At 40.5% G+C, this 25692-nt stretch overlaps 1 protein-coding gene across 1 annotated transcript in view; it reads right to left on the bottom strand.

Annotated features, from left to right (window-relative positions):
- ARB2A (ARB2 cotranscriptional regulator A) overlaps positions 1 to 25692 on the bottom strand; it is a 662616-nt gene that overhangs the window by 618813 nt on the left and 18111 nt on the right. Inside the window, exon 2 of the mRNA XM_089679165.1 lies at positions 7117 to 7237. Coding sequence (XP_089535291.1) covers positions 7117 to 7219 — 103 coding nt within the window. The 5' untranslated portion in view covers positions 7220 to 7237. The remainder of the gene's footprint in view (positions 1 to 7116; positions 7238 to 25692) is intronic.

The raw sequence follows: 25692 nt of genomic DNA, 5'->3' as shown, positions 1-25692 counted from the left end.
GCCTTCACAGTTCTGGAACAACATCCTATGGACAGATGAGACCGAGATCAACTTGTACCAGAGTGATAGGAAGTGAAGAGTATGGAGAAGGGAAGGAACTGCTCATGATCCTAAGCATACCACCTCATCAGTGAAGCATGGTGGTGGTAGTGTCATGGCGTGGGCATGTATGGCTGCCAATGGAACTGCTTCTCTTGTATTTATTGATGATGTGACTGCTGACAAAAGCAGCCGGATGAATTCTGAAGTGTTTTGGGGAATATTATCTGCTCATATTCAGCCAAATGCTTCAGAACTCATTGGACGCCGCTTCACAGTGCAGATGGACAATGACCCAAAGCATACTGCAAAAGCAACCAAAGAGTTTTTTAAAGGAAAGAAGTGGAATGTTATGCAATGGCCAAGTCAATCACCTGACCTGAATCCGATTGAGCATGCATTTCACTTGCTGAAGACAAAACTGAAGGGAAAATGCCCCAAGAACAAGCAGGAACTGAAGACAGTTGCAGTAGAGGACTGGCAGAGCATCACCAGGGATCAAACCCAGCGTCTGGGGATGTCTATGCGTTCCACACTTCAGGCTGTCATTGACTGCAAAGGATTTGCAACCAAGTATTAAAAAGTGAAAGTTTGATTTATGATTATTATTCTGTCCCATTACTTTTGGTTCCTTAATAAGTGGGAGGCACATATGCAAACTGTTGTAATTCCTACACCGTTCACCTGATTTGGATGTAAATACCCTCAAATTAAAGCTGACAGTCTGCAGTTAAAGCACATCTTGTTCGTTTCATTTCAAATCCATTGTGGTGGTGTATAGAGCCAAAAATGTTAGAATTGTGTCCATGTCCCAATATTTATGGACCTGACTGTATATTACTCATGTACTTAAAATTCTTTTCTCTCTCTCTCTCTTTTCTTCTCTTCTTCTTTACTCTACATAATTGTACTTTCTGCAATGTACATTTCTGTGGTGCCTTGTTTCTGTTTTATATACTGTTTGAAGCTGTAATGTCACTCTACAGTCTATTTTTTCAAAATAAAATCATTTGTAAACAAAAAAAAAGATTTTAGGCCATCCGCATGACCTATAGCCCCTCCCACATCAGCCATAGCTGTAGCAAGCAGTATGAAAAACAGGCCAACATTTGAGGAAAGGTTTTTTTAAAGCATGCACAAAAAATCCCATTTACTCCATACTCCATTGAGGGCCAACAGTATCAGCAGTGGCTGAAACATCTGCTTGGTAAAAAAAATTTTAAACCAAGGACCAGGTTGCAGCTGTTCAGACCAGATCAGAAGAGACCCAGTGTAATAAAACCCAGGAGGCACCCAATACCCTAAAGAAGAGAGCTAAATCAGAAAAAGAGAAGACTTGCCCTTTCAAGCTGTTTGCCTAAAAACAATGGTTTGGCAAATCCCCCTTCAAAGGCTGAACAAATAGCCACAGACCCCTTTGGAAACCCTCCAGAAACACAATAGAGCATCAGATACTGTAAAGCAGGGGTGCTCAACCTTATGAAGCACTTAATCACTTACGTGATTTGATAACCGATTGCCAGCCACAGTGAAATGGAATGGTTCAATGTAATTTTTTTTTATTTTGAATAGCATAATGAATATTTTCCTCAAACAGCCGCTGAATGCCAGAACGGAAGTGGAGGAAAAGCCAGCTTTCAGCGGTTTCAGGAGGAAAATGGAAAGGATCGGTTCCTGCATATGCCACCCATCCTGTACAAGTATAAAACAGAATGTGAGAGGGAGGCCGCATGAGACCCCATACAGCACATGGCGGGGTTGCCATTGCGATCTCTGATGCTACACCAGTGGTTGGGGGTTGTGGTAAAATACATCTCAACTATGGGGTTTTAGCACCCCCCAAACCACAAATGTAAACAAGCCCTTACTGTCTGTTGATCACGATCTGGGCTTGCCAACCCACCATCCCAGAGCATGAAACCATGGGCCACATCAGAGAGCCACAGATTGAGCACCCCTGCTCTAAAGATCTAGACTAAACTGCAGCACAGCTGGTGTGGGAGGAGTTATATACCCTAGCACTGTCCTACAGTCTTGTTTGCACTTGCACTTGTGTCCATTGTCCTATACTATATAACCCATGGCAATATACTGTTCTTTTGTCCCTCAATGGGCAAAATAATTATTTCTATTGTGGATAGAGTAATTATTGGCTAATAAAACTCTCCCCCCAACTCCCATCTTTGTCCAACTGGGGAGATTACCCTTTTCTTATTCTTCTCCCAGAGATAGAACAGGAAGAGAAAGGAAGAGTAAGTCCCTTCTTCCCCAGATGTCAAAAGAACAGGTATCTGCATGGGGAAATTTCCCTCAACCTCCTGATCCAGTTGCAAAGACAGAGAGGGTAAACTTTCACAGCTCGGACACATAAACCTCTCATGATCTGCTTGTTTGCAGATCTATTTCAGTCAGTTAATCATTCTCATCTTTTTTTTTTTTTTGCGTTTGTGCCATTACATTTTTAAACTGATGTTAATAAAGATATTGATTTTACTGGGCTCCCATAGGTGTAATACAATTTTCATCCTTCTAGCCTTTATTTTCCATTTTTCTTCTTTCTCCTTCCTAGTTCGGCTGTCGTACTTCAATATGTGCTGGGGCAGCATTGCCAATTATCAGTTTAAAGACCTCCTGCAAAGTAGGGATCAGATCCTGTGGTTGGGTGGCTTTGAGGAGCTCTAATTCTGATATTTTGTCACCTATCGTGGTTTTCATAATTGTCCAACTGAGGCATCAACATGTTTATCACTTTGTTCTGCATTAGCAATTTATCTTTGAGGTACCCCACTGTTTACAATAAATCCACATGCCTAGCTTTTGTTGTTTCTAACTTGTTAGCCAGGTGTGTGGTTTCTGACTTGAGATAGTCAATTGCCTGTTTAAATGTGTTTTCTAGCAGATGTACATTGTCTGCTTTAGTAGGTAGTGCCTCTTATGTTCTCAGAGATCCCAGTCTCTTTCTAGTTCCCCTATATCGGAGGATGTTGCTATATTACTGAGAGATTTAAGTGATGGAGCAAAGCTGATACGTTGTACCTGTGGGTTATCAGATGATGCGGAGTCCTTTTCCTCCTGAACTGGAGAATACCCATGTGTATCTTTAGTGGGTAGGTGCCATTTTGGAAGCTGTTCCATCTCTGGTGCACCAGACCAAAAAGAAGGAATCTAGGGCTCCAGTGATTAGGGTAGATTGTGCATCTTCCTCTCATTCCAGCCAATATGTGTGACTGTCCTGTATTTCCCCTACCAGTGATATTGCCTGGAGAAAGCGGAAGCTCAACCAAGCATGTCCAGGCCACGCCCCCAGAACCATTTCCAAGTGTTGTATTTCATTATGTAAAGAATGTAATATATGGTGTTTATTTTATTGTTACTCTTATTTATTCAATGATAAGTGGTTGATAAGTTAAAGTTTTGAGATATAGGGAAAAGCAAGGAGACAGTCTAGGCTTTAACATTATAATACTGTAAGTTCTTATTTTATCATTGTATAATTATATGCCAATGAAGAGAGTGGTCTCAAAGTATGTATGGAGAGGGATGAAGAGGGTACTCAGTCTCTGGGTCTTGGTGAGTTGGTTGTGAGGTAGTGGCGCTGAAATTTTTAAAAGTGCAATATATTTTAACCAATTAAAACATTTTGAGAGAATCTTGCACTATATAAGTGCACTCTGTTTCATTTACAGATTTCCCATTTGCCTGTAATGGATATTGCAAGTTCTCAAACACTCTCTGATTTTACAGTGGGCCATTTTGCCTGTGCAATCAAAACCTGCTCATGTATTTTAGCCTTTGCAGCATCATTTCATTACTAACATGCTAAACAGATGGGAATCAATCTGTCACTTAAGTTGTAGAAGTCCAGTACAGGGCAGGGGTCTCATTAGCACTTTAAATTTGAAATTAAGAAAGGCCACATAGTACTGCATATTTCAGAAACATCTGCTCTAAAATGCAAAAAGTATCTTATTTGTTCTACAGCATTAACACACTTCGAGGTGAAGATAAAGCGCTCAAGTCCTTTCCAATGGTTTCGGTTCAGAAAAGGCCAATGACTCATTAAAAGAGAAACAAGATTACACCATATTTGTACTGATTAGGATGAGAAAACTACATCAGAACACTGTACAGAAATCTGCACTTGACCCACTGAACTGACTAAATCCTACTTAGACTTAACAATGGCTGCAATAATAAGTATACCATGAGCAGATTAGTTTCCCTAGGTTCATCTGATTGACTTCTATCACAGCACTGCACATTTTCTCAGTCTTCTGTAATTAAATGCATAGCAGAAGCTAAATGAGAAATCATTTCCATAGAATATTTGCGTGCAGATTTCCCATGTCTCGTCAGAGCAGGTATAACCTTGTATTATGGAGCTATGTATGTTACTGAAATGAGGGTGGTTATGGGGGAGTTATACAGCACTGAAGATTAAGGAGCATAATGGAAAATATTTTGTAAGCCGCAGGCAATTTAAATTCTTTACAAAACTATATGGACACATTCTCTTTCAAATGTAGTCATGTAATTAACCTGCAGTCATTCCCACAGGTGGTTGTGCCCTCTTCCTCACCTATTCTATATTTAATTAACACAAGCTAAAACAAGTCACTGCTGTATCCCCTCTCTGTTCATGGGGCATGGCAACCAGGGGTCACACTCAGGGCATAACGATAAATGATTGGGCCCATTATCAAAATTATCACAGTGCCCTTCGGGTCTCTACGATCCATCTTACGAATAGGTGGCACCCAGGCTGTTTTTCAGCCAGCAGCATAACTGCTGATTATCTGCTGAGCAGATTACATGCTGGTTTAAAATGGCTCATAAATGTTTATGGGTGCCTTTCAGTTCCTGATAACATCACAAAACAAAATCAATACAATTTGGGTTGTGTATGAGCTGTCATATCTCTAGAAACAATAGTTCAGGTACTCTTCCTGAACTTTGAAAATAGCTGTGCTGAATTCTGCACTAGCAACACAGAATAGGGGCTTAATGGGAGTAGCTTAGACCAATAAAGACTCCAGCACAATTTTAAAATGTCAGGTGACGTTTATTTTGTCAGTTTGGGAGTCAGTTTTCAATACTGCATGGGAGAATCATGTTATAAGACAATTAAAACACAGGTCCCTGTGAACAGCAGCTAGATGGTGAAAGTTCAAGCCAGATGCCCAAGTACTTTAAAGCAGGTCTTCAGCCTCAAACACATCTTGCCTCCTGTACACCTGTCCTCCCCTTCTCTCCATGCAGAGAACTTCTTGTTCACTTTTTTCTATAGAAAACTTCAGGCCCGCTCCCCGATGCATGTCACTCGCCTAGGCATTATGCATGCTATGCCTCTCAGGATATGCACGTCACATATCCAAGTACTTCACTAAGAAAGGAGGAGGGGGCGGGCCTAGCTCTGCATCATCGTGAGGCCCAGCGGCATAACCCAGAAAAAGCAGCAGGCTTCTCAATGACGTCACTTAACAAGATGGTGGTGGAGGACTGAGTGAGGTCAGGCACTGATGTCGGACGAAAAGGCCTGCCTCACCGTCTCCACTTTAATTCATCCCAAAGGTGTTCTATCGGGTTGAGGTCAGGACTGTGAAGTTCCTCCACCCCAAAATAGCTCATCTATGTCTTTATGGACCTTGCTTTGTGCACTGGTGCGCAGTCATGTTGGTACAGAAAGGGGCCATCCCCAAACTCTTCCCTCAAAGTCTGGAGCATGAAATTATCCAAAATGTCTTGGTTTGCTGACGCTTAAGAGTTCCCTTCACTGGAACTACTGGGTCAAGACCAACCCCTGAAAAACTACCCCACACCATAATCCCCCCTCCACCAAACTTTACACAGTCAGGCGAGTACCATTCTCCTGGTAACCGCCAAACCCAGACACATCCATGGGATTGCCAGACAGAAAAGCATGATTCATCACTTCAAAGAACACGTCTCCACTGCTCTAGAGCCAGCTGCCCGGAATCCCAGAAACAAGTAGGAGTGGGCTTCAGATGCCCACACTAGTAATGGCCACTGCCCGTCTGCCGGGATCCTGTGATGAATGTCATATTTACAAGTAAGAAGAAATACACTTATAACAGTACCTATTTATATTGTGCAACTAAAGAGAATCACAGGGGTACCTTTTGGAGAAAACTGCCAAGGAGACTGGAGCTCTGCTTTAACATCACAGTAAGACTGTGGGTTACAGCAACTTATTGGCTGTGTGTTGTAGAAAACTTCGCAATCAGGGGGTGCATCTCTGGTCCATACTTGCAATCAAAGGGTGCATCTCTGGTCCATAGTTGGCCAAAGAACACAAGTACTAGTCCCACGTGAAATTAATTCTACTCTCACCACAACTGAAGACTTTCCTTTGAATAAAAGTAAATACAACATTAATATTAGGACGTGCTTATACCAAGTTGGCTTTCACTCCTGAAAACTACAAGACCCATGCAAAGTCCGTGCCATAAAATCTGGGAGCATTTACCTGGGCTAAAGATGGTGCTTCCTGTATTGACCCCGCCTCCTGAAACTCCTCCACTCAGTACCTCTGTAGTTCAGAAGGCAGGCTCTGTGAAAAGTGTGACAGAGCGGTGCCTATCAACAGGGCACAGTGAATACGTGTCACATAATTTGAGGAAGTAAATGTTTTGGAACATTCACAAATTAAGTTTACAAAGAAAGACTGTTCAGGCCATGTTGGTAGATACTGCAGTGACCTGAGTTTTACTGCACTGGAAGGATGCAGGTCACAGCAATGCTGGCATAATGAGCATAAAAATGCATTAACGCATGTCAACATGCATAAAAATATGCACACGGCAATGGAAGGCAATGCACATACCTTTTTATGCATTTTAATGCACATTTATGTGTGAATAGAGCAATACAAGCTGGTTAGAAATAACTAAAATACAATGTAAAATGGATATATACTTTTACATTTTCACCATGGATACTGTAAGCTAAAAAAAAAAAAGGTGGGTGGACATTAATGTGGTTCTGTTGTTTTTTTTCTTCATGGTTAGGTTTACAGGCTAACCATGGCAATATCACCCTGTTGCTTGCCTAAGATACCTTTTAAGGCTGTTGTCTTTTCTTTTTCATCCGGAACTCCTACTTGCAACTGTGCCATACTCAATCCAAATAAGACAACCAGTACAAAGGGAAAAATGGACATCAATCTTCTTATGTACACCTGCAAATTGAAGCAAAACAGAAAAAAAAATAACAGACCATTAGCATTCTATTTTAAACACTTTATTACAGAAAGTAAATGGTATATCTATGCAAAAAGGACTAATAAAGAGTGAAAAAAAAAGAAAAATAACATTCTATAACTCAAGCTTAGGTACTGGAGAAATATAAGTGCCCGTTCACATAAATGCGGACTGGATGAGGTTTGAACCACATCCAATCCGCATGACATGTGAAAAACCATTGCTTCCTATGGTGCCTGTTCACATATGTCCCGTGCACTGGTGGTGCAGATTTGGTGTGGTTTTAAAAAGAGTCATGTTCGATTTCTGAGCAGTGCGGTCCGGTTCAGGTGTGGATTACAAACTATTGACTTCTACGGGAACCGTTTCTAAACCACATGTGTGAACAAGAGAAGATCCTGAGCTAATCCTGTCCTGAACCTGCTGTGGATGTGTGAACAACTACTGTATCAATTAGCTGTGAAACCTAAGCTTCAATCTGCACCGCACATGTGTGAATCAACTCTCAAACCTATCACTGCTCAGGTGGTCAGTGCCAAACCAAAACAAAATACAAGAAGAAACCCACATGAAGAAATATAAAACAAAAGTTTTAGCCCTGGTTCACACCGTAAAACGTGGTGAGATGTGTAGAATCGGATCGCATAGGTGTAAATACCTATGAGATCCGATTCTAGTGTGGACCAAAAAAAGGGTCCTGCACTTTTCTGGTGCGGGTGCGGTGTGATTAGAGCCATACAAAATGTATGGCTCCAATCGCAACGCACACAAATTACATGTGATTTTCACAGGAATGTGGTGAGGTTCCTGTGCGAATCACATGCGATATACTGCATCTCACATATGTGAACCCAGGCTTAAAGACATGACTATGATCTCAATACTATGTCCTGATAACTGTTATGTATAAAATGAAAAAAGAAGTATGGGATACATTAAAAAAAACACATACATACTCACCTATATAGATGCAGCATCAAACTGATGCTGCTCTGCTGTCCCCCACCGGCTCTACACTGTGAACTTAACAATAAAAGACTGCTGATATCTCAGTTCTCTGGTCTGCTCTGAGCAGAGAGCAGCAACGGTCAGTCATTGATCTGTGCTCTGCCCCTCCAATGTTTACTGGAGCACTGGGCTGTGCATGGAGTGGGAGCAGCTGGCTGAGGCTCTCATTGGCATGCATCTAGTCTGGCATCTGGGCAGATCCTGACATTGTCAGGAACCCTACAGAACCTGGAGCAGGTCTGTGATGTCTGGGTTACGGGAGTGCAGAACTAAGTGCACTCCTGTGATCCATAGGAGAATTGTGGCCTAAAAAGCTTTGGCCATACTTCTTTAACTTCTTTATCCTCTTCAGCAACCCCGATGCAGGCTGACATTCCTGAACGTCAGCCCATATCAATATCTCGTGAGTGGCTCACAGAGCACGCACCCCGGATCACATTACCGCTGTGTTCGGATAATTACGTGATGTTTTACCATGTGACTGCTGTGGCCAATCACAGCAGTCATATAGTAAACAATGAAGCTGAAAGTAAAGCTCGCTTCTCTCTGCTCTCAGTGTGGGAGCAGAGAGAAGCGATCCTGCAGTGTGTGAGTGTATAGTTGCCTGTCAGGCTACTTGTACACACACACACACACACACACAACAGTGCAAGCCACCCATGTGCCCCAATTTAGTGCCCCTGTGTCCCTGATCGCTGCCCCACAATGTCAATAAATAATGCAGCCAGCCCCTGTCACCTGTCCCAGTGCACACAAAACACCCACATACACCATACCAATGTCCTGATCACCACCATACCAGTGTCCTGATCACCACCATTCCCCAAACCCACACCCTGATCACCCCATATGCCATAGCAGCGTCCTGATCACTGCCATATCCCCATACCAGTGTACTGATCACCACCATACCCCATACCAGTGTCCTGATCACCACCATACCCCATATCAGCGTTCTGATCACTGCCATACCCTACACCAGCATTTTGAACACTGCCATACCCCCTACCAGCATCCTGATCACCACCATACCCCATACCAGCATCCTGATCACCCCCCTACCCCATAACAGCATCCTGGCTACTGCCATACCAGCATACTGATCACCACCATACCTCAAGCTAATATCCTGATCATCACCATACCCCATACCAGCATCCCGATTACTGCCATATCGCGTCTGGCTTTTTAGGATCTCAACTGATCAATTTTCAAATATATATATCCCATAGTTTGTAGACTCCATAGCTTTCACACAGACTAAACAATATAACCTGTTTTGGGTTATTTGTACCCCAAAAATATAGCAGAATACATTTTGGCCTAAATGTATGAAGAAAAATTAACTATATGCAAAATTTTACAACAAAAACTAAGCAAAAAATGTATTTTTTTTCCCAAAATGTTAGGTATTTTTTCATTTAGGCTATGTTCACACTAGCTTTGTCAGCAGGCGTCAGACAGGCATTTGGGAAGTGTTTTAAAATTCTGCACATTGCAGCACACAGTGCTGTTCACACTGAAGCGTTAGCGTCACGTCGCTATAGGGGAGTTTGCAATAGTTAGGTATAAAGTCAAGTGTAAACAAGCCCTAATATACCAAAAAATAAAAAACCCAGTGGTGATCAAATAATACCAAAAGAAAGCTCTGTCTCAAAAAAAAGGATACAAATTTCAAATAGATACAGTGTTGCATGTCTGAGTAATTTTCACTCAAAGTGTGATAGTCCTGAAAGCAGAAAACTGGCCTAGACTGGAAGGGGATGAAAGTGTTCGGATTTGATGTGATTAACCACTTGACGACCGGGCTATAGCCGAATGAAGGCTACAGTGTGGTTGTCCAGTTTTGGGAGGGCGTCATATGATGATGTCCTCCAGAACCGTGCCTCCCCCGTGGCCCCTGGGGTGTGCACCTGGTGAGCTCTGTGATCGCTGTGTCCTTTGGACACAGCTGATCGCATCACATGATAAAGGGCCAATCACAGCGCCCTTTTACCATGTGGTTAGCTGTGTACAATGACACAGCTGATCACAATGTAAATACAGTTGCCGATTATCAGTTGCACCTTACTAACACTGTCACAGCGTGAAGAGAGAGGACAGCCAGTAAACGGAAAGTATAATTACACATCAGAGGACATCAGTGCAGCCCCAAGGAGACATCAAAGCAGCCAGTCAGTGCTCATCAGTGCTGCCAGTCAGTGCCCATCAGTGACCTTGAGTGCTGCCTACAGTACCCATCAGTGCAGCTTCACCAGTGCCTGCTCCTCAGTGCCCATCAGTGCAGCCTTATCAGTGCACATCAGTGAAGGAGAAAAATGACCTGTTTGCAAAATTTTATAAACCGAAACTAAAAAAAAGAAATTTTTTTTCAAAATTTCTGGTCTTTTTTCATTTGTTTAGCAAAAAAATAAAAAACCCAGTGGTGAGTAAATACCACCAAAAGAAAGTTCTATGTCTCAAAAAATTTTTAAAACTTTCATTTGGGTACAGTGTTGCATGACCATGCAACAGTCATTCAAAGTGCAACAGCACTGAAAGCTGAAAATTGGCCTGGGCAAGAAGGCGGTGAAAGTGCCCAGTAGGCAAGTGGTTAAAGCAATCAGTAAATTAATTTCTTTGTTATTTCATGTGTTTTTAATATTTTTCTCTACATCTTAATATAAATCAGTGAAAGGGCCAAACTAACAATGCCAAGGAAGCCTACAAAGATTACTTTTCCCCATTACAAAAATGTTGCTGCAACTGCTAAAGTACCCTTGGAACCCCTTTTATTTCCAACTTGTTACAATCACATTTGCTGTCCGTGTCAGTGACTGGGAAGATTTTATTTCCCTTTCCATACCACAGAAACAATAGAGTGGGGAAGTGAGGGGGGAAACCCCAACAACCACAATCACCAACGGAACAGGTGTCTACATTTGTACAACTGTAGAATTTTTAATTTTTCTGTTTCATTTTGAGTGACAAATGCCACCTAGACAGATAGTCGTAAAAAAAAATGTTTTGGCTGCACTTTAACCACTTGCCCTTAACTGACAATTGCGCGGTCATGCAATGCTGTACATAAATTAATTTTACGTCATTTTTTTCCCCACATATAGAGCTTTCTTTCAGTGGTTATTGAACACCTATGAGTTTTATTTTTTGCACTATAAACAAAAAAAGACCAACAAATTTTGAAAACAAAATATTTTTGTCTTTTTGCAACAAAACATATCCAGTACAAAAAAAAATGTAAAATCAAATTTCATTATAAATTTAGGCCACAATGTATTATGCTACATGTCTTTCCTGAAAAAAAAAAATGTAAATGAATCGGTTTACGTGACAGTTATAGCGTCTACAAATGGAGGTGTATATATACTGATTATTTTTTTTATGCTAGTAATGGCGGCAACCAGCGACTTATAGCGGGACTGCGGCAGGCATTCTGACACTGGGTGAGAACTGACTAACTGCCACTGACATTACAATGACACGAATACAGTGATTAGTGCTAATAAAAAGCACTGACACTGTACTAAGGACACTGGGCAGGAAGGGGTTAACATCTGGGGCAATCAAAGGGTTAACTGTGTGCTGTTTTACATAACGTGCTGTGTGTGTTTTACTAGGAAAATATGCTGCTGTGTATTTCTGTGCTGTCCAGACCTAAATCCAATGGAGAATCTGTGGCAAGGCTTGAAAATTGCTGTTTACATACACTCTCCATCCAATCTAACAGTGCTTGAGCTATTTTGCAAAGAAGAATTTCACTCTCTAGACGTGCAAAGCTGGTAGAGACTTACCCAAAAAGACTTGCAGCTGTAATTGCAGCGAAAGGTGGTTCTACAAAGTAGTGACTCAGGGTGGCGGAATACAAACGTATACCACAATTTTCAGATATTTATTTGTAAAAAAATTTGAAAACCATTTATCATTTTCTTTCCACTTCACAATTATGTGCCACTTTGTGTTGGTCTATCACATAAAATACATTTAAGTTTTTGGTTTTAACATGACAAAATGTGGAAAATGTCAAGGGGTATGTATACTTTTTCAAGGCACTGTATATAGGAGGATTTGTTTAATCTCTGTATTACCTGAGGCTAGTCACTTCATGGTATATCTGAGGATTTATAACAACTTCAAGACATTTGCACAGCAATTTTTTTTTATAAAAATACCTTTATGTATTTGGATTTCTTTTCGCTTCTATACAATCTGTACAGCTTTGTCAATAGCCCCCCACCCCACTTTCTTATAATTTACAAATACATAATTCTAGTTTCTATTCATTCTGCATAAAATTTAAGACATTTATATCCACATAGTAATCAAAGGAAATCATTAATGAAAACTAAACTTCAGTGCCAACTCTCAGAATATTAAAAGTGATTTTTTACAGATGGGACATCCATTCCAAGTTATAGATAACAAATGGACAAGGCGGATATCAAATCAGAAGGATCTGTGTGGTTAACTTTCAAGCATCATTTGTAAGATGCATTAAACCTGAAGTGTTCAACTGCACTCATGAGAAATCTCATATTTCATGCTTGAAAGAGGCAGAATATGTAAATTAATCCTCAACTCAGCCAAAAAAAAGGTGTGCACATACCTAGAAACAATTATTTTTTTCTTTCATAAGTATGTCGGACATTATGGATATCTGACTTATATACGCAAATACGAATAGTACCTAAATAATAACAGTGACGTCTGCAATTCTTTGCCAATGCTTAAAGGGGCTTAGTATAGCGAAGTAACCAAATTGTGGGTAGACAATGGTGGGATGAATCAATCTCTGGGTCTCTAAAGGGAGAATAATTCCTCTTATGTTCATAGTGCATTAAAAGTAATCCAAAACAACTAAATATTAAGGAGAGTGGTATCCCTAGCTATGATCATAGCAGGTAGTCAGACATGAGATCCCTCTTCTAGGATTCTCAAGAGATATAAGAAACCTAAGAAAACATTTCCCCAAATCCACCACAAAGGCATAACTATTGCTTAACAAATGTTAAGCCCAAGCAAAGCTGAATGAATTAAGCTGAACATTACGCTTGAAAATAGAAGTAGCAAACTTAGTGGCCATTCATTTCATCTGCATTATGATGTACTGGGTATCATTGCTCAAGGCAATCTCAAGGCAAAGGCAAGGTAATTTGCCTTGTTTCCTATGGTGTCAGTTCACACCATCGCATTGTGGAAGTGTGCATTGAAAAAGTACTGAATGCAGTTTTTTCTTTTTAACTAGTTTGCTGTGTACGTTCTCCCGTTTGGTTTACTATTGTTATCTACTGGCATTCACAGCACCCCTATACCATGTGATAGCTGTGGACAATCACAGCAATCACAATAGTAAACAATGAATCCTGAATGAAAGCCAGTTAAAACAATTGCTTTTACAGTGATCATCACTGTAACAAGCAATCACAGTGTAAGATAAAAAAAAATTCCAATCACCCCCCAGAGTAGTACAGTGTCACTATTTTACATACGGTCACCTGTCAGTGTAAGTCAGCCGAAGTGTTCTAATCATTGCCATCCTCTCACAGGATCCCTAACCACCACACCATTTATATGTTTCCTAATCACCGCCACACCAGTTACAGAGTCCCTGATCACCGCCATCATAAGGACTTGATCACATGTGCTATGCTCACTGAATAGCCATCCATGTTCGAAACGCTCTTCAGAGACCATTTGGCAAGCAGTGAGGAGGCACTTTATTACCTTCTCACCACTTTCTTTAACCCTTTGGACCCTACACAAGCAACCCTATTCACTTGAATGGACCACGATCAGTGGTCGCAAAGGGGTATAATTCATGCTACAGCTGCAAAGGAAGACATCGCAGCTACGGCATGTATACAACCCCAGCCGTTACTTCTGCAGCTAAAGGGAGCAGAAGTTGAGTGGTGGTAAAACTGAAGGTTTTACTATCCCCAACCTCACATGTGAATGAGCCCTAACAGTGCAGCCAATCACAGTTCTTCAATCACCACTACACCAGGCACAGTGTCGCCAGACCAGTGTAGCTAGAATCAGTGTTCCTGATTGCCACCATACCAGACCAGTGTAGAAAGCAACGGTTTTCCTGACGACTGCCTGACCAGTCCCAGTGTCAACAGATCAGTGTATGCCAGCAACAGTGTTCAACATCACGGCCAGACCAGTCGCAGTGTCACCACAAATGCGTAAGCCAGCAATGGTGTCTCTGATTGTTGACACACTCTCAGTGTCGCTAGACCAGTGTAAGTCAGTCAATGTGTTCCCGATTCCTGCTACACTAGTCCCCACTGACACCAGACCAGTGCAGCCAGCAACAGTGTTCCTGATCACTGCTACACCAGTGTAGTGTGGTCTCTGCCTACCACCTGTAGTAACCCTGGCATGTTAATTGACCACATTTTTGCCTATTGCCTGGACAAATGCTTTACCTGTTTTCTGACCACGTCTCTGCCTGCATCTGAACTGACCAATCTGCATGTCCAACTATGGTCCTGCAAGATACCAGTCTCAGCCACCCTCTGTGGACAACTGCACTGCTGGAACCAAATGAACTCTTTTGTTCTTTCTTTCCTTAGCTTCCTGTACTTCCTGACCAGTTAACATGTGTCCCTGGGGGCAGTCATGTACCAGTAGGCAAAGTGTGCTTGGCTTAAAGAAACACTAAGCAATATTCCCTGACCACTCATGTAGAGGTGACCATTACAGTACATTGGTTTTGATAGAATTGGTTGATTTGTGTGATACACAAGATACAACCTCTGATATATACACAAACTGATGTCCAAACCGATACTCAGAAGTAGCAGAATGTGTTTGGGTTGTAATTCTAAGTATGCCCATGCTGTAAGTAAAAAATATATCATTAAATTGACAGCTTTGTGTAGAAAATTAATTTTAATTTTTATTACGCATTTTAATTTTAATTTTAATAGTAAAAATGTGTTTACTTACCAATTGTGAAGTTGCTCCAGTCCAGTCCTCTTGGGAACTGCTGTTAATTGCTTATTTATTTCGACATCTTTTTCTCTTGTGCTCCCTATCTTAGCCTGCCCCCATCATCTACTGTATAACCAATCTCCTAAAGCAGCCCTTCTCAACCTTTTTACCCCAGACTAACTCTTGAAATAATTTTCAGATTTTAGGGAATCCCTAAAATTTATTCTTCAGGGGTCTGTGGGAAGAATGCTTCCCTTACATGTATTAATGTGAACAATATACTCTTCACAATAGTGCTCCAAAAGCCACCCTTATAGACAGCTCAAAAGGACATTTTATTACAATTTAAGCAGCATTTTACACACACACACATATATATATATATATATATATATATATATATATATATATATATAAAATACTAGGGCCAATTTTAGATAGGAGCTAATTAACCTACCAGCATGTATTTGGAGTGTGGGAGGAAACCAGAATACCAGGAGGAAAACCACGCAGGCATAAGGAGAATATGCTAGTTCCACCAAGTGGCGTTGGCCCTGGAACTATGCAAAAACTATCAAATGGTAGGTCAATCAGTCACAGCCCTCTGCAATCTCTGGAGGAACCCTACTCTGCTCTGGGGCCATCTCATCACAACAGCAGATTATGAACTCATATTTCCTGTAGTGTACAACAGAGAAGGCTAAGCCACACACATTTTCTCAACCTACATCAGAACAAGGTTTTTATCACTTAAAATGTCAAAACGTTGAACTGTAGCATTATAGGGTAATTAATCCAAAAACTCAAAACGGCAACATGTCCATGTAATTATCTTTTAGGAAAAACACTTAGATAAGAGCAAATTGGAAAGTGCTTGTGTTAGTAACTAATTATCTAGTATCATATTCCACCCAAACAAAGAATATGAAATCAGCAGAGGTAGCCATACCCTTACACACACATACCAGTTTCCACCTCAGAAATCAAATATTGATCCCAAGAGCCGCTTACTTATTCTATTGGGCCAGCTAGACTCTATTAACAATATCATGATGTAACATATATTCCCTCAACTCCTCTCAGATAACTTTTCTGACACAGATCCTTAGCCACTTATCTGAACTTGAGCAAACATTTCTAATACTGGCTGCCGACTCTACTGTACAACCCCTCAGTTAGACCACCTCACCCTGAGTATCAGACCACACATTCCCTCAACAATCTCATCACTTTAGACAACTAATTAGGAATAATGGCCTCTTCGATGTTTGGCAGACACATTAGGCCATAAACAAATAATACACATTCCTATCCAAACTCCACCATGCACACACCAGAAATGACTTAAGAACTGAAAAGCAATCCACCACCATCCTGGAGCTGCAACCCTGATTACTTGGGAAATGCCTCTAGTATCTTAAACAACTACCAATTCAAAGCTGAACCTACAAAAAAAAAAAAAAACAACTTAGGTTACAGCAAACATTACAACTACACTTCACTACTTAAATGCAGTCCAACATGTTGCCAAACAATATGCCCTAAGGGACCACACCAAAACACTTACTTTTGACTCAGATTGGAAATATAAAAACCTCGACGACTGGGTGCCTGATTTCAAAGAAGACTGCGACCCACATCCAAGAATACCTAACGAATAGCAACATCTCAAACTTGTCAATAAGAGATCTCTTCATAAATAGAAGTAGAGGACTCAAACAGTTACAACATTACAAAGTTCAAATGCCCAGTTGGCCAATGGTACATTTAGTTCAAAATTTTCACATTTTAGCTCCATACCTAAGCTCCTTTTTATTAACAACTTCCTTAAAGGTGACCCCATCCCTGACACATTGACACACAAAGTGTTTCCTACATCTAGTAAGGATCCTCAGGACCCATGTCCTTATGCATTTCAGATCTCAAACAATTTTTAAAAACCGTAGCCTTCAGGTTGGGCTCCCTTCTACCCTCGTTTATCAGCAAAGACCAAGTAGGCTTTATCATGTATCGCCAAGCCAGGGACAATACTAGGAGAGACATTTATATAGTGGACATCCGTAATAAAATGGGTATTGAAGTCCTAATGTTACGCCCAGATGCAGATGGTGTGTGGGAGTTGCTCATGGGCACCACATTCTGATTAATTGGACAGTTCACATTATGAAAGAGATGGACTTTTCTGGTGCCAGGACAACGTACTCCAAAATATAATCAATACATTTGTATTTTGATCACCTGAGCTGGCCATTTATATTTTCCACCCCAAAACATAGCTGCTACAGGTCCTTTTCTTTGAGCCCTAATACTTCTTCCACAGCAAGAGTCCAATTCCCACATTCAATCTCACAGAAATGTAACATTAAAAAAAAGCACAGGACAGCTTCTTTAACCACCTCCCGTCCAGCCGTTGAATATAATCGGCCGGACGGTGGCACTGCAGGGTCGGGTGGCCATTTATAAACGGCCTCCCTGCCCCCCTGCTTGTGCTCGCTCCCTGGGAGCGCGCAGCACCGCGATCCGGTGCCAACTGTGTCTGCGATCCGGTGCCAACTGTGAAACACCGATCGTTGGACGGGACCTCTATACGAGGTCCCGATCATGTGATCGCTGATTGGCCAATCAGCGATCACATGCAGAGTAGTAAGCAAGATGTCACTTGTGACATCATTGCTTACAACATGTGGAATCTGTGAATGATCACAGAGGTCACATGGTACAAGGCTATTCACAACAGCCTTGTACCATGTGACAAGCTGTGACCAATCACAGCTCACTCAGTAGTTCTCAATGGCTGCAAGAGTGCAGACAGAGAGAAAGAGAAATGATTGCTTTTACATCCTATATGGGTGTAAAAGCAATAAGTGTAAAAAAAAAAAATTCTTCATCACCCCCCACAAGTAGTACAGTGTCACCATGGTACTGTACTGCTAGGGTGACAGTATGTAAAAAAAAAAAAATAATAATATAAAAATGTAAAAAAAAAAAAAAGTTTAAAAATTATAAATTTTTGGTTATAAACTAATTTGGCTTATTTATTTTTTTACTAAAAAGATAACGGAATAAATTTTGGCCAGGATTTATGACAAAATATTATTTATTTGCAAAATGTTAATAGGAAAAACACTTCTTTTCAAAATTTTTGGACTTTTTCATTTACATAGCAAAAAATATAAAAATCCCAGTGGTGAATAAATACCACCAAAATAAAGCTTTATCTTTCTCAAAAAAATGGTAAAAAATTCATATGGGCACAGTGTTGCATGACCGCACAATTGTCAAAGTGTGATAGCGCTGAAAGCTGAAAATTGCCCTGGACAGGAAGGGGGTAAAAGTCTCCAGACAGGAAGTGGTTAATGAATAATAAACAATAAACAAAAATGAATAAAATGGAAAATAAGGGTGTTATTGTCCAGAATAGGCCCTTAACCATATCTCTATATGCAGATGTTATCCTTATGACCCTTAGCAATCCCCAATAACCCTACCAAACCTTCATAAAATCCTGGCAGAGCATGGCCCCAGTTTAAGTTATAAAATAAACACAACTAAAACCGAAGTGCTACCGATCAGCACCAACCCAACCCCTCTACAAAACAGAACTACCCTCAACTTCTTAAAGAAATCTCTTGCCTCCTAAACAAGAGGAAAACAATGTCATCTCAATTTTCGGACACACAACCCCAACAAAAATCTCAATCTACGTAAATTCCTCTACTTCTTTTAAACTTTGCTAGTGTCTGTCTCGTAAAACTCCAAGCAGACCTGCACTGCAATCTTTATAGATGATGAAAATCTGATGTACTCTTTGAAGGTGCAAGGTAGCCTGTGGGCATCTAACTTTTCCAGTTACCTCACAGTCCATCTGCAACATTTAGTTTTGTGGGCCACTCTACCATCCTTTTAACAGATGATTCAACCCTGGCAAATACATGCCAAATACAAGAACATTCTCAATTCATCCATTCTGTAACCAAAGATCAAAATTTCTCAGACCTCACTAACTTCAAACACACCTGTGCAAATAGCCTATCACAGAAGGATTTCATTTCTGAAAAATATAAGATACTTATATAAAAATACATCAGTTCTTAGAGCAGCCAGCTGTTTGCTTACCTCCAAATGGAAACATGCCTCCTCCAACCCAACCAAATGAAGGAAATAAAGCAGGTAGGACAGCTCATATCTATTATATACAATACACTAGAAGGAAGTATGAATTCACTGGGATTTATAAATATCACAATTAGCACATTGAATGGGGCAGAATGAGGTACAACTCAGTGCAATCCTGTACAGTACCCCCACTGCATCAAACCCTTCTCTTCTTAAAATAACTAATAACCTCCCACCTCCTCCTCTTTGGTTAAATACTATTACAGGATGCACAGAGAACTGTCCATTTCTCATTCCATTCTCTGTTGGCTGTTGAAACCATCTCCATCCCACAAAAGTTGCCTACCATTGAAATCTACAATAAACTAACAACTCATCTGTATTTGAACTTTCCTTTCAGTAATAGGAACATTGATAATAACAACACAATACTTAAGATACAAGTGATTTATAATTTCATTGAAACTGTCATATACTTTATACAGGAGACACATTGATTCCTCAATTCAGTATTTAACCTTAAACACATTGTTCCAGAGATAGAGAAGACATAGTTTGGATCTCAATGTTACATGATGCTGTACTTATTCCAGACCGATTTAATACAAGAAAATATGAATAATAATAATAAAACAACTAAAAATAATGAAATTCACTTGTTAGTAAAATCGGTGAATCTGTCAAAATTGTATTGCACCTGAATATATACATGCAGGTTTTTGTGATTCACTAGTCAGAAAAATTGGTATATATTGCATAATAAAAGTTGAAGAGGGAGAAATTATCTAGAACTCACTGCAGATCTGAAAGAGTCTAGAGTCTAAATGGCTCAATTCATAAAAAAGGTTTCCAAAATGTTTTTTTTTTTCTTATGCATTTGAAGAAAAAAAGGCCTGCAGCATCACGTGAAATGTGGCCATCCCAAGGTCTTCCCTGACTTTGCTCACTGGGCTCAAGAAAGCAAGACTGGCCATTAAATGAATTTTTGAATACACACATTATGATACCATACTGTACTACAACTTACTATATAGAAGACCTCTTTTTTAACAAGCAAATGATTGCTGATTTAGGGGAGCTGTAAATTGAAATATATTCAAGTATGAAGGAACATTTGCTTCGCTTTCATTCATACTGTGCAGAATATAGCATGTATTGAAGATGCCACAAATAACTAGTAGCCACTTCACGGTGTCAGAGCAGCAGAAAATCTGTCAAGTCCCACAAGACCCCAAAAATACATATGGTCATCATCAGTAATTTTTACACTGACTGAGCAGGTCTGTCACCATATAGTAAACAGTCTGTCACTTTATCAGTTCGCCTGGCTGTCACCGAGTCTGTAACTACGTCAATGTGTCACTGTCAGTGTATTTCTTGTTGCATCTCAACCAGCTTGCTACTTTCAGCATGCTGTCTGTCTCTATTGTATCTTACTCTGCCTGTCAATGATGCCTCCCTGAAGGGGGCAGTGATGCAGAGAAAGAGGGTGAGCAGGACAAAAGGATAGAAGATGCTGTGCGTAAGGGTGAGTCCTCAGGGATAAGTGATTTACTGTATAAGAAAAGATCCTGACTGCAAGTGAAGTATTATTTAAGCTGGATGAAATGACCTGCAACGTGTCAGCTGTTTACATAAAGTAGTTCAAGTGTGACGCCTCAGACATTTGGCAGGCTGTCTAAAATGCACAAATAGGAAAGATTTTTCTCCCGCCAGGAAGAAATTATTCAGAGACTATAAATAATGTTGTGCGGTGCATGAAGTAAACTTCTACAAGGTTCTAATAAACAAAATACTTAAGAATTGCAGTTTGCAACACCAAGCAAGTAAAGAAATCCTGATTATCAAGTCTGATCAGAAGGAAGTATTTTAAAGTCTTTAAATAAACATGCCCACTTCAATCGGACATTGCTCATTATAACTATAGTTTGATGTTCAAGCAATCCTAATTATAGATAAAAAGAGTTACTTGTAATAAAATATTTAGTGTATCCGATGTAAAAATACTACTGTAAATCAAGATTGTACATTAGGTCAAAATATTCCCAGTAGCCACACTGAAAATCGCAGTACCTGAGGATGTAGAGAGATGGTATCCCCTATTAGCCACAGAATCTGTCATCACAGTAGATGTGTAGACACAACAGGAAGTAGAAAACAGATAAACTCTTCACATTTTTGGATACATCTGAATTTGCATATTAGGATGCGCTAGGCCCTTTGATTGCCTTTATCTGGCCCTTAGGGCACTATTCCACCAACTGACTCCAATGATGAGGCACCATGTCCCCTGCTGACACCATCAGTTAGGCACTATTCTTCCAATTTATAACAATGGTGCACCATTCTTCCAATTGATACCAACAATGGAGCACTATTCTTCACAATAAAACCAAGGGGCACTGATGCTGGGGCATTTTCTACTCGCACTGTCCACAGTCCAGCCACCTAAAGCCTAAAAAACAGAATACTGGCCCTTTGCTTTAAAATTTTGGAGACCCCTGCGCTAGACTAAAGAGAGCCAGACACGGCACAAATTTCAGGCAATACCAGTTAAATCAACTGCAATTTGAGCCATGGGTGGCCATGATTTAGTACTTGGGCATTTATTTATTTCAATTGCAAGTACTCTGGCCAATGAAATGAATAAAGGCCCAAGAGCTAAATGCGATACCATGTTTACACACGTTTTTGCCGCATTTAGCATTTTCCTGCTGCCAGTAGAGTTAACGTCCGTGGCTGTTCCAGTGTACATATAGCACTAGAGCGGCTAACAGTGGGATTTATTTATAAATGAACACAGGAAGAAAAACAGCGTTGACAATTTTCATAAACTATCTTTATATTGTAACAAAATAGGTCGCACAAACACACAAATCAATTAACTGACGACAGTTAAAATATTACTTTTTTTGTGCCCAGATAAGTGACTGCAAAGCTTCCAACAGCTATAAGTGCCCCACGATACATGACAAAAAAAATGGTCACACTATACAAGTGACAACTGGAATAGTGGTTTTAAAAAAACAAAAAGAAGTTCACCTCAATTTATGGCCATAATCTAAATGACGCTACAGTGTATTTTGCTATACCATTTGCACCTCAAAAATAAATATTTCTGTATATTTGAACTGTCCAGATATTAGAAAAGTTGTCGCCAGCTATGTGGCTCATATCCAAAGTTAAAAGCACTATCAATAGGAAAAGATCATTTAAAAAATATAAAAATGAAGGAACGCTATCATCATTTAAACGTTACCTAAAAAATATAAACAGAATATGTAAAAAAGAAAATCGAGGATGCAAAAAGTCAATGGAATGACAAGTTGCAAAAGAGAGCAGGACAAACCCTCACAATACTTCAAACATAATAGTATAAAGGTCAGATCTGAGCATGTAGGCCGTTTACAAGATTATTATTATTATTATAATTACACAGGATTTATATAGCGCCAACAGTTTGCGCAGCGCTTCACAAAATGAAGGTAGACATTACAGTTACAATACAAAATGGTACAAGAGGAAACAGAGGGCCCTGCTCATTAGAGCTTACAATCTAGGAGGAAGGGTTGAGTAATACAAAAGGTAATAGCTGTGGGAGGGATGAGCTGATGGAGGAAATAAAATGCAGTTTACTAGTTAGAAGCAGGATAGGCTTATGTAAAGAGAAAGGTTTTCAGGGATCTTCTAAAGGTGGATAGATTAGGAGATAGCCGGACAGATTGGGGTAGGGAGATCCAAAGGGTGGGAGAAGCTCGGGAGAAGTCCTGGAGGTGAGCATGGAAGGAGGTGACACAGGAACTAGAGAGCAGAAGGTCTTGGGAGGATTGAAGAGAGCGGTTTGGTTGGTATTTTGAGACCAGGTTGGTGATGTAGCTGGGGCCAAAGTTTTGGATGGCTTTGCAAGTTGTTGTTAGTATTTTGAAGCGTATTCATTGAGCAAGTAGAAGCCAGTGGAGGGATTAGCAGAGAAAGGCAGCAGACACTGAACGGTTGGTAAGGTGGACAAGCCTGGCAGCAGTATTCATGATGGACTGGAGGGGGGATAGCCTATGTAATGGTAAGCCAATGAGGAGGGAGTTGCAGTAGTCGAGGCGAGAGATAACTATGGAGTGAATTAAGAGCTTTGTGGTATCATTGGTTAAAAAGGGGTGTAGTCTGGAGATGTTGCGGTGGTTGAGGCGGCATGCTTTGGGCAGGGTTTGGATGTGGGCCTGAAAGGATAGTTCAGAATCCAGGGTTACCCCTAGAACCTGGGCATGTGGGGATGGGTTGATAATGGTGCTATTGATCCTGACCGAGAAATCAGGGGAAGAGGCATGTGGGGGAAACATTATGAGCTCAGTTTTGGATAGATTGATATGTCTGTTAGTAAATCGGTGATACGTGAGGAAATTGATGGGGTGAGCTGAAGAGTAGAGAGATAGATTTGTGTGTCCTCAGCATAGAAATGGTATTGGAAACCATGGGAAGCTATCAGCTGACCCAAGGAAGAAGTGTAGATTGAGAATAGGAGAGGTCCAAGGACAGAACTTTGGGAGACCCCGACAGTAAGAGGAGTAGGAGAGGAGGAACTAGAGTTGTACGTGACACTGAAGGTGCGGTGAGATAGGTAAGATTCAAACTAACGGCGAGTACAGTCACGGAGACCAAGTAAATAGAGTTTATTGAGGAGGAGGGGGTGGTCAACTGTGTCAAAGGCAGCAAAGATGTCCAAGAGTAAGAGTATGGAATAGTGGCCATTGGTTTTAGCGGTTAGATCATTTATAGTGGGTGCCTGGGGACACAGAAAAGGCAAAAATGTATGAAATACCTTCTTCAGCTCTGTGAATACAAAGAATAATGGGGGAGCACAAGTCCATAATTATTTATTTATTTCAGGTACTTATATAGCGCCATCAATTTACGCAGCGCTTTACATATATATTGTACATTCACATCAGTCCCTAACCCTCAAGGGGCTTACAATCTAAGTTCCCTAACTCACATTTCTAAATACACATACTAGAGCCAATTTAGACAGGATCCAATGAACCTACCAGCATGTCTTTGGAGTGTGGGAGGAAACCAGAGTACCCAGAGGAAACCCACGCAGGCACAGGGAGAACATGCAAACTCCAAGAAGGTGGTGCCGTGGTTGGGATTTGAACCAACGACCCTAGTACTGCCAGGCGAAAGTGCTAACCATTTAGCCACTGTGTTGCCCATATGGGGGAGCTCAAGTCCATGATTGACAAAGCCCCAAATGAACTCCATTGGCTCATAATTGAAATGGTTCAAAAACATATAGACACGCGTGCCCCCGCCCACTGACTCCCGCTATGATTGTACAGAGTGGGAGTTTGTCAGCAGGTCCCGGCCAATGATTCATGGCCACGACCTCCTGATCGGCTGTGCCCAATCACAGCCCAGAGCTCTGAGTTAACAATACAGGGGTCTAAACAGAGGGAACAATCTGTTTGCACAGCAGGGAGAAGGAATAAATAGATTTTTAGTAAAATAATAGAACATAATACACACCTTACCAATTGTTAGTCACATACTTAACTCCTTGATTACTCCAAGATGTTAACTCCTTCCCAGCCAGTGTCAGTACAGCGACAGAGTATAGTATTATCACTGATCACTGTATTAATGTCACTGGTGATGTCAGTGTCAGTTAGTCAGTTCCCACCCAGTGTCAGATTTACTACCTCACTACCACAGTACTATAACTCGCTTATTACCACCATTACTAGTATATAAAAAAAAAATTACAGTACATATACACCAAAGTTTGTAGATGCTATAACGTTCACACAAACCAATCAATATACACTTATCAGGATTTATTACGTGGCAAAATACATTTTGGCCTATACATATAAAGAAATTTGTTTTTGTTTTGTTTTTTTGTTGGACATGTTTTAGAGCAGGTGCTAAATAGCAAAAAATGGCCTGGTTGTGAAGGGGGTAAAACCTTCCAAAGCTCAAGTGGTTAAGCAATAGACCACATGAATTCACAAAAGACCAAAGTTGTCAAACAAATTGGATTTCCTTTTTTATGAGGAGTAAGTGAAAACTCAGACAAGGAGTGGTTGTGGATATAGTATACTTGGATTTTGCAAAAGTGCATGACACCGTTCCCCACGCACGGCTAATGAGTAAGATAAAGTCTACAGGCTTACAAAATTCAGTTTGTAAATGGATAGGAAAACATGTAAGATATTTATAAATGGTATAGATGTTTGTAATTAAATGTTCCAAGCCAGTGTTTGAAGAGGACCCCAAGTTACATAGTGGAAGAACATCCTTGCAGGATGTCTCCAACCTACCAGCTTCTTATAATAAAAGAGGTACAGAGGTTTTGGGCACCAATTCACAAAAGGATATC

This window comes from Staurois parvus, unplaced genomic scaffold, assembly GCF_062004578.1.
Source record: "Staurois parvus isolate SC_StPar_1 unplaced genomic scaffold, SC_StPar_1.0 ptg000218l, whole genome shotgun sequence".
Lineage (NCBI taxonomy): Eukaryota > Metazoa > Chordata > Amphibia > Anura > Ranidae > Staurois > Staurois parvus.
This window is presented reverse-complemented; position numbering and strand designations above follow the sequence as displayed.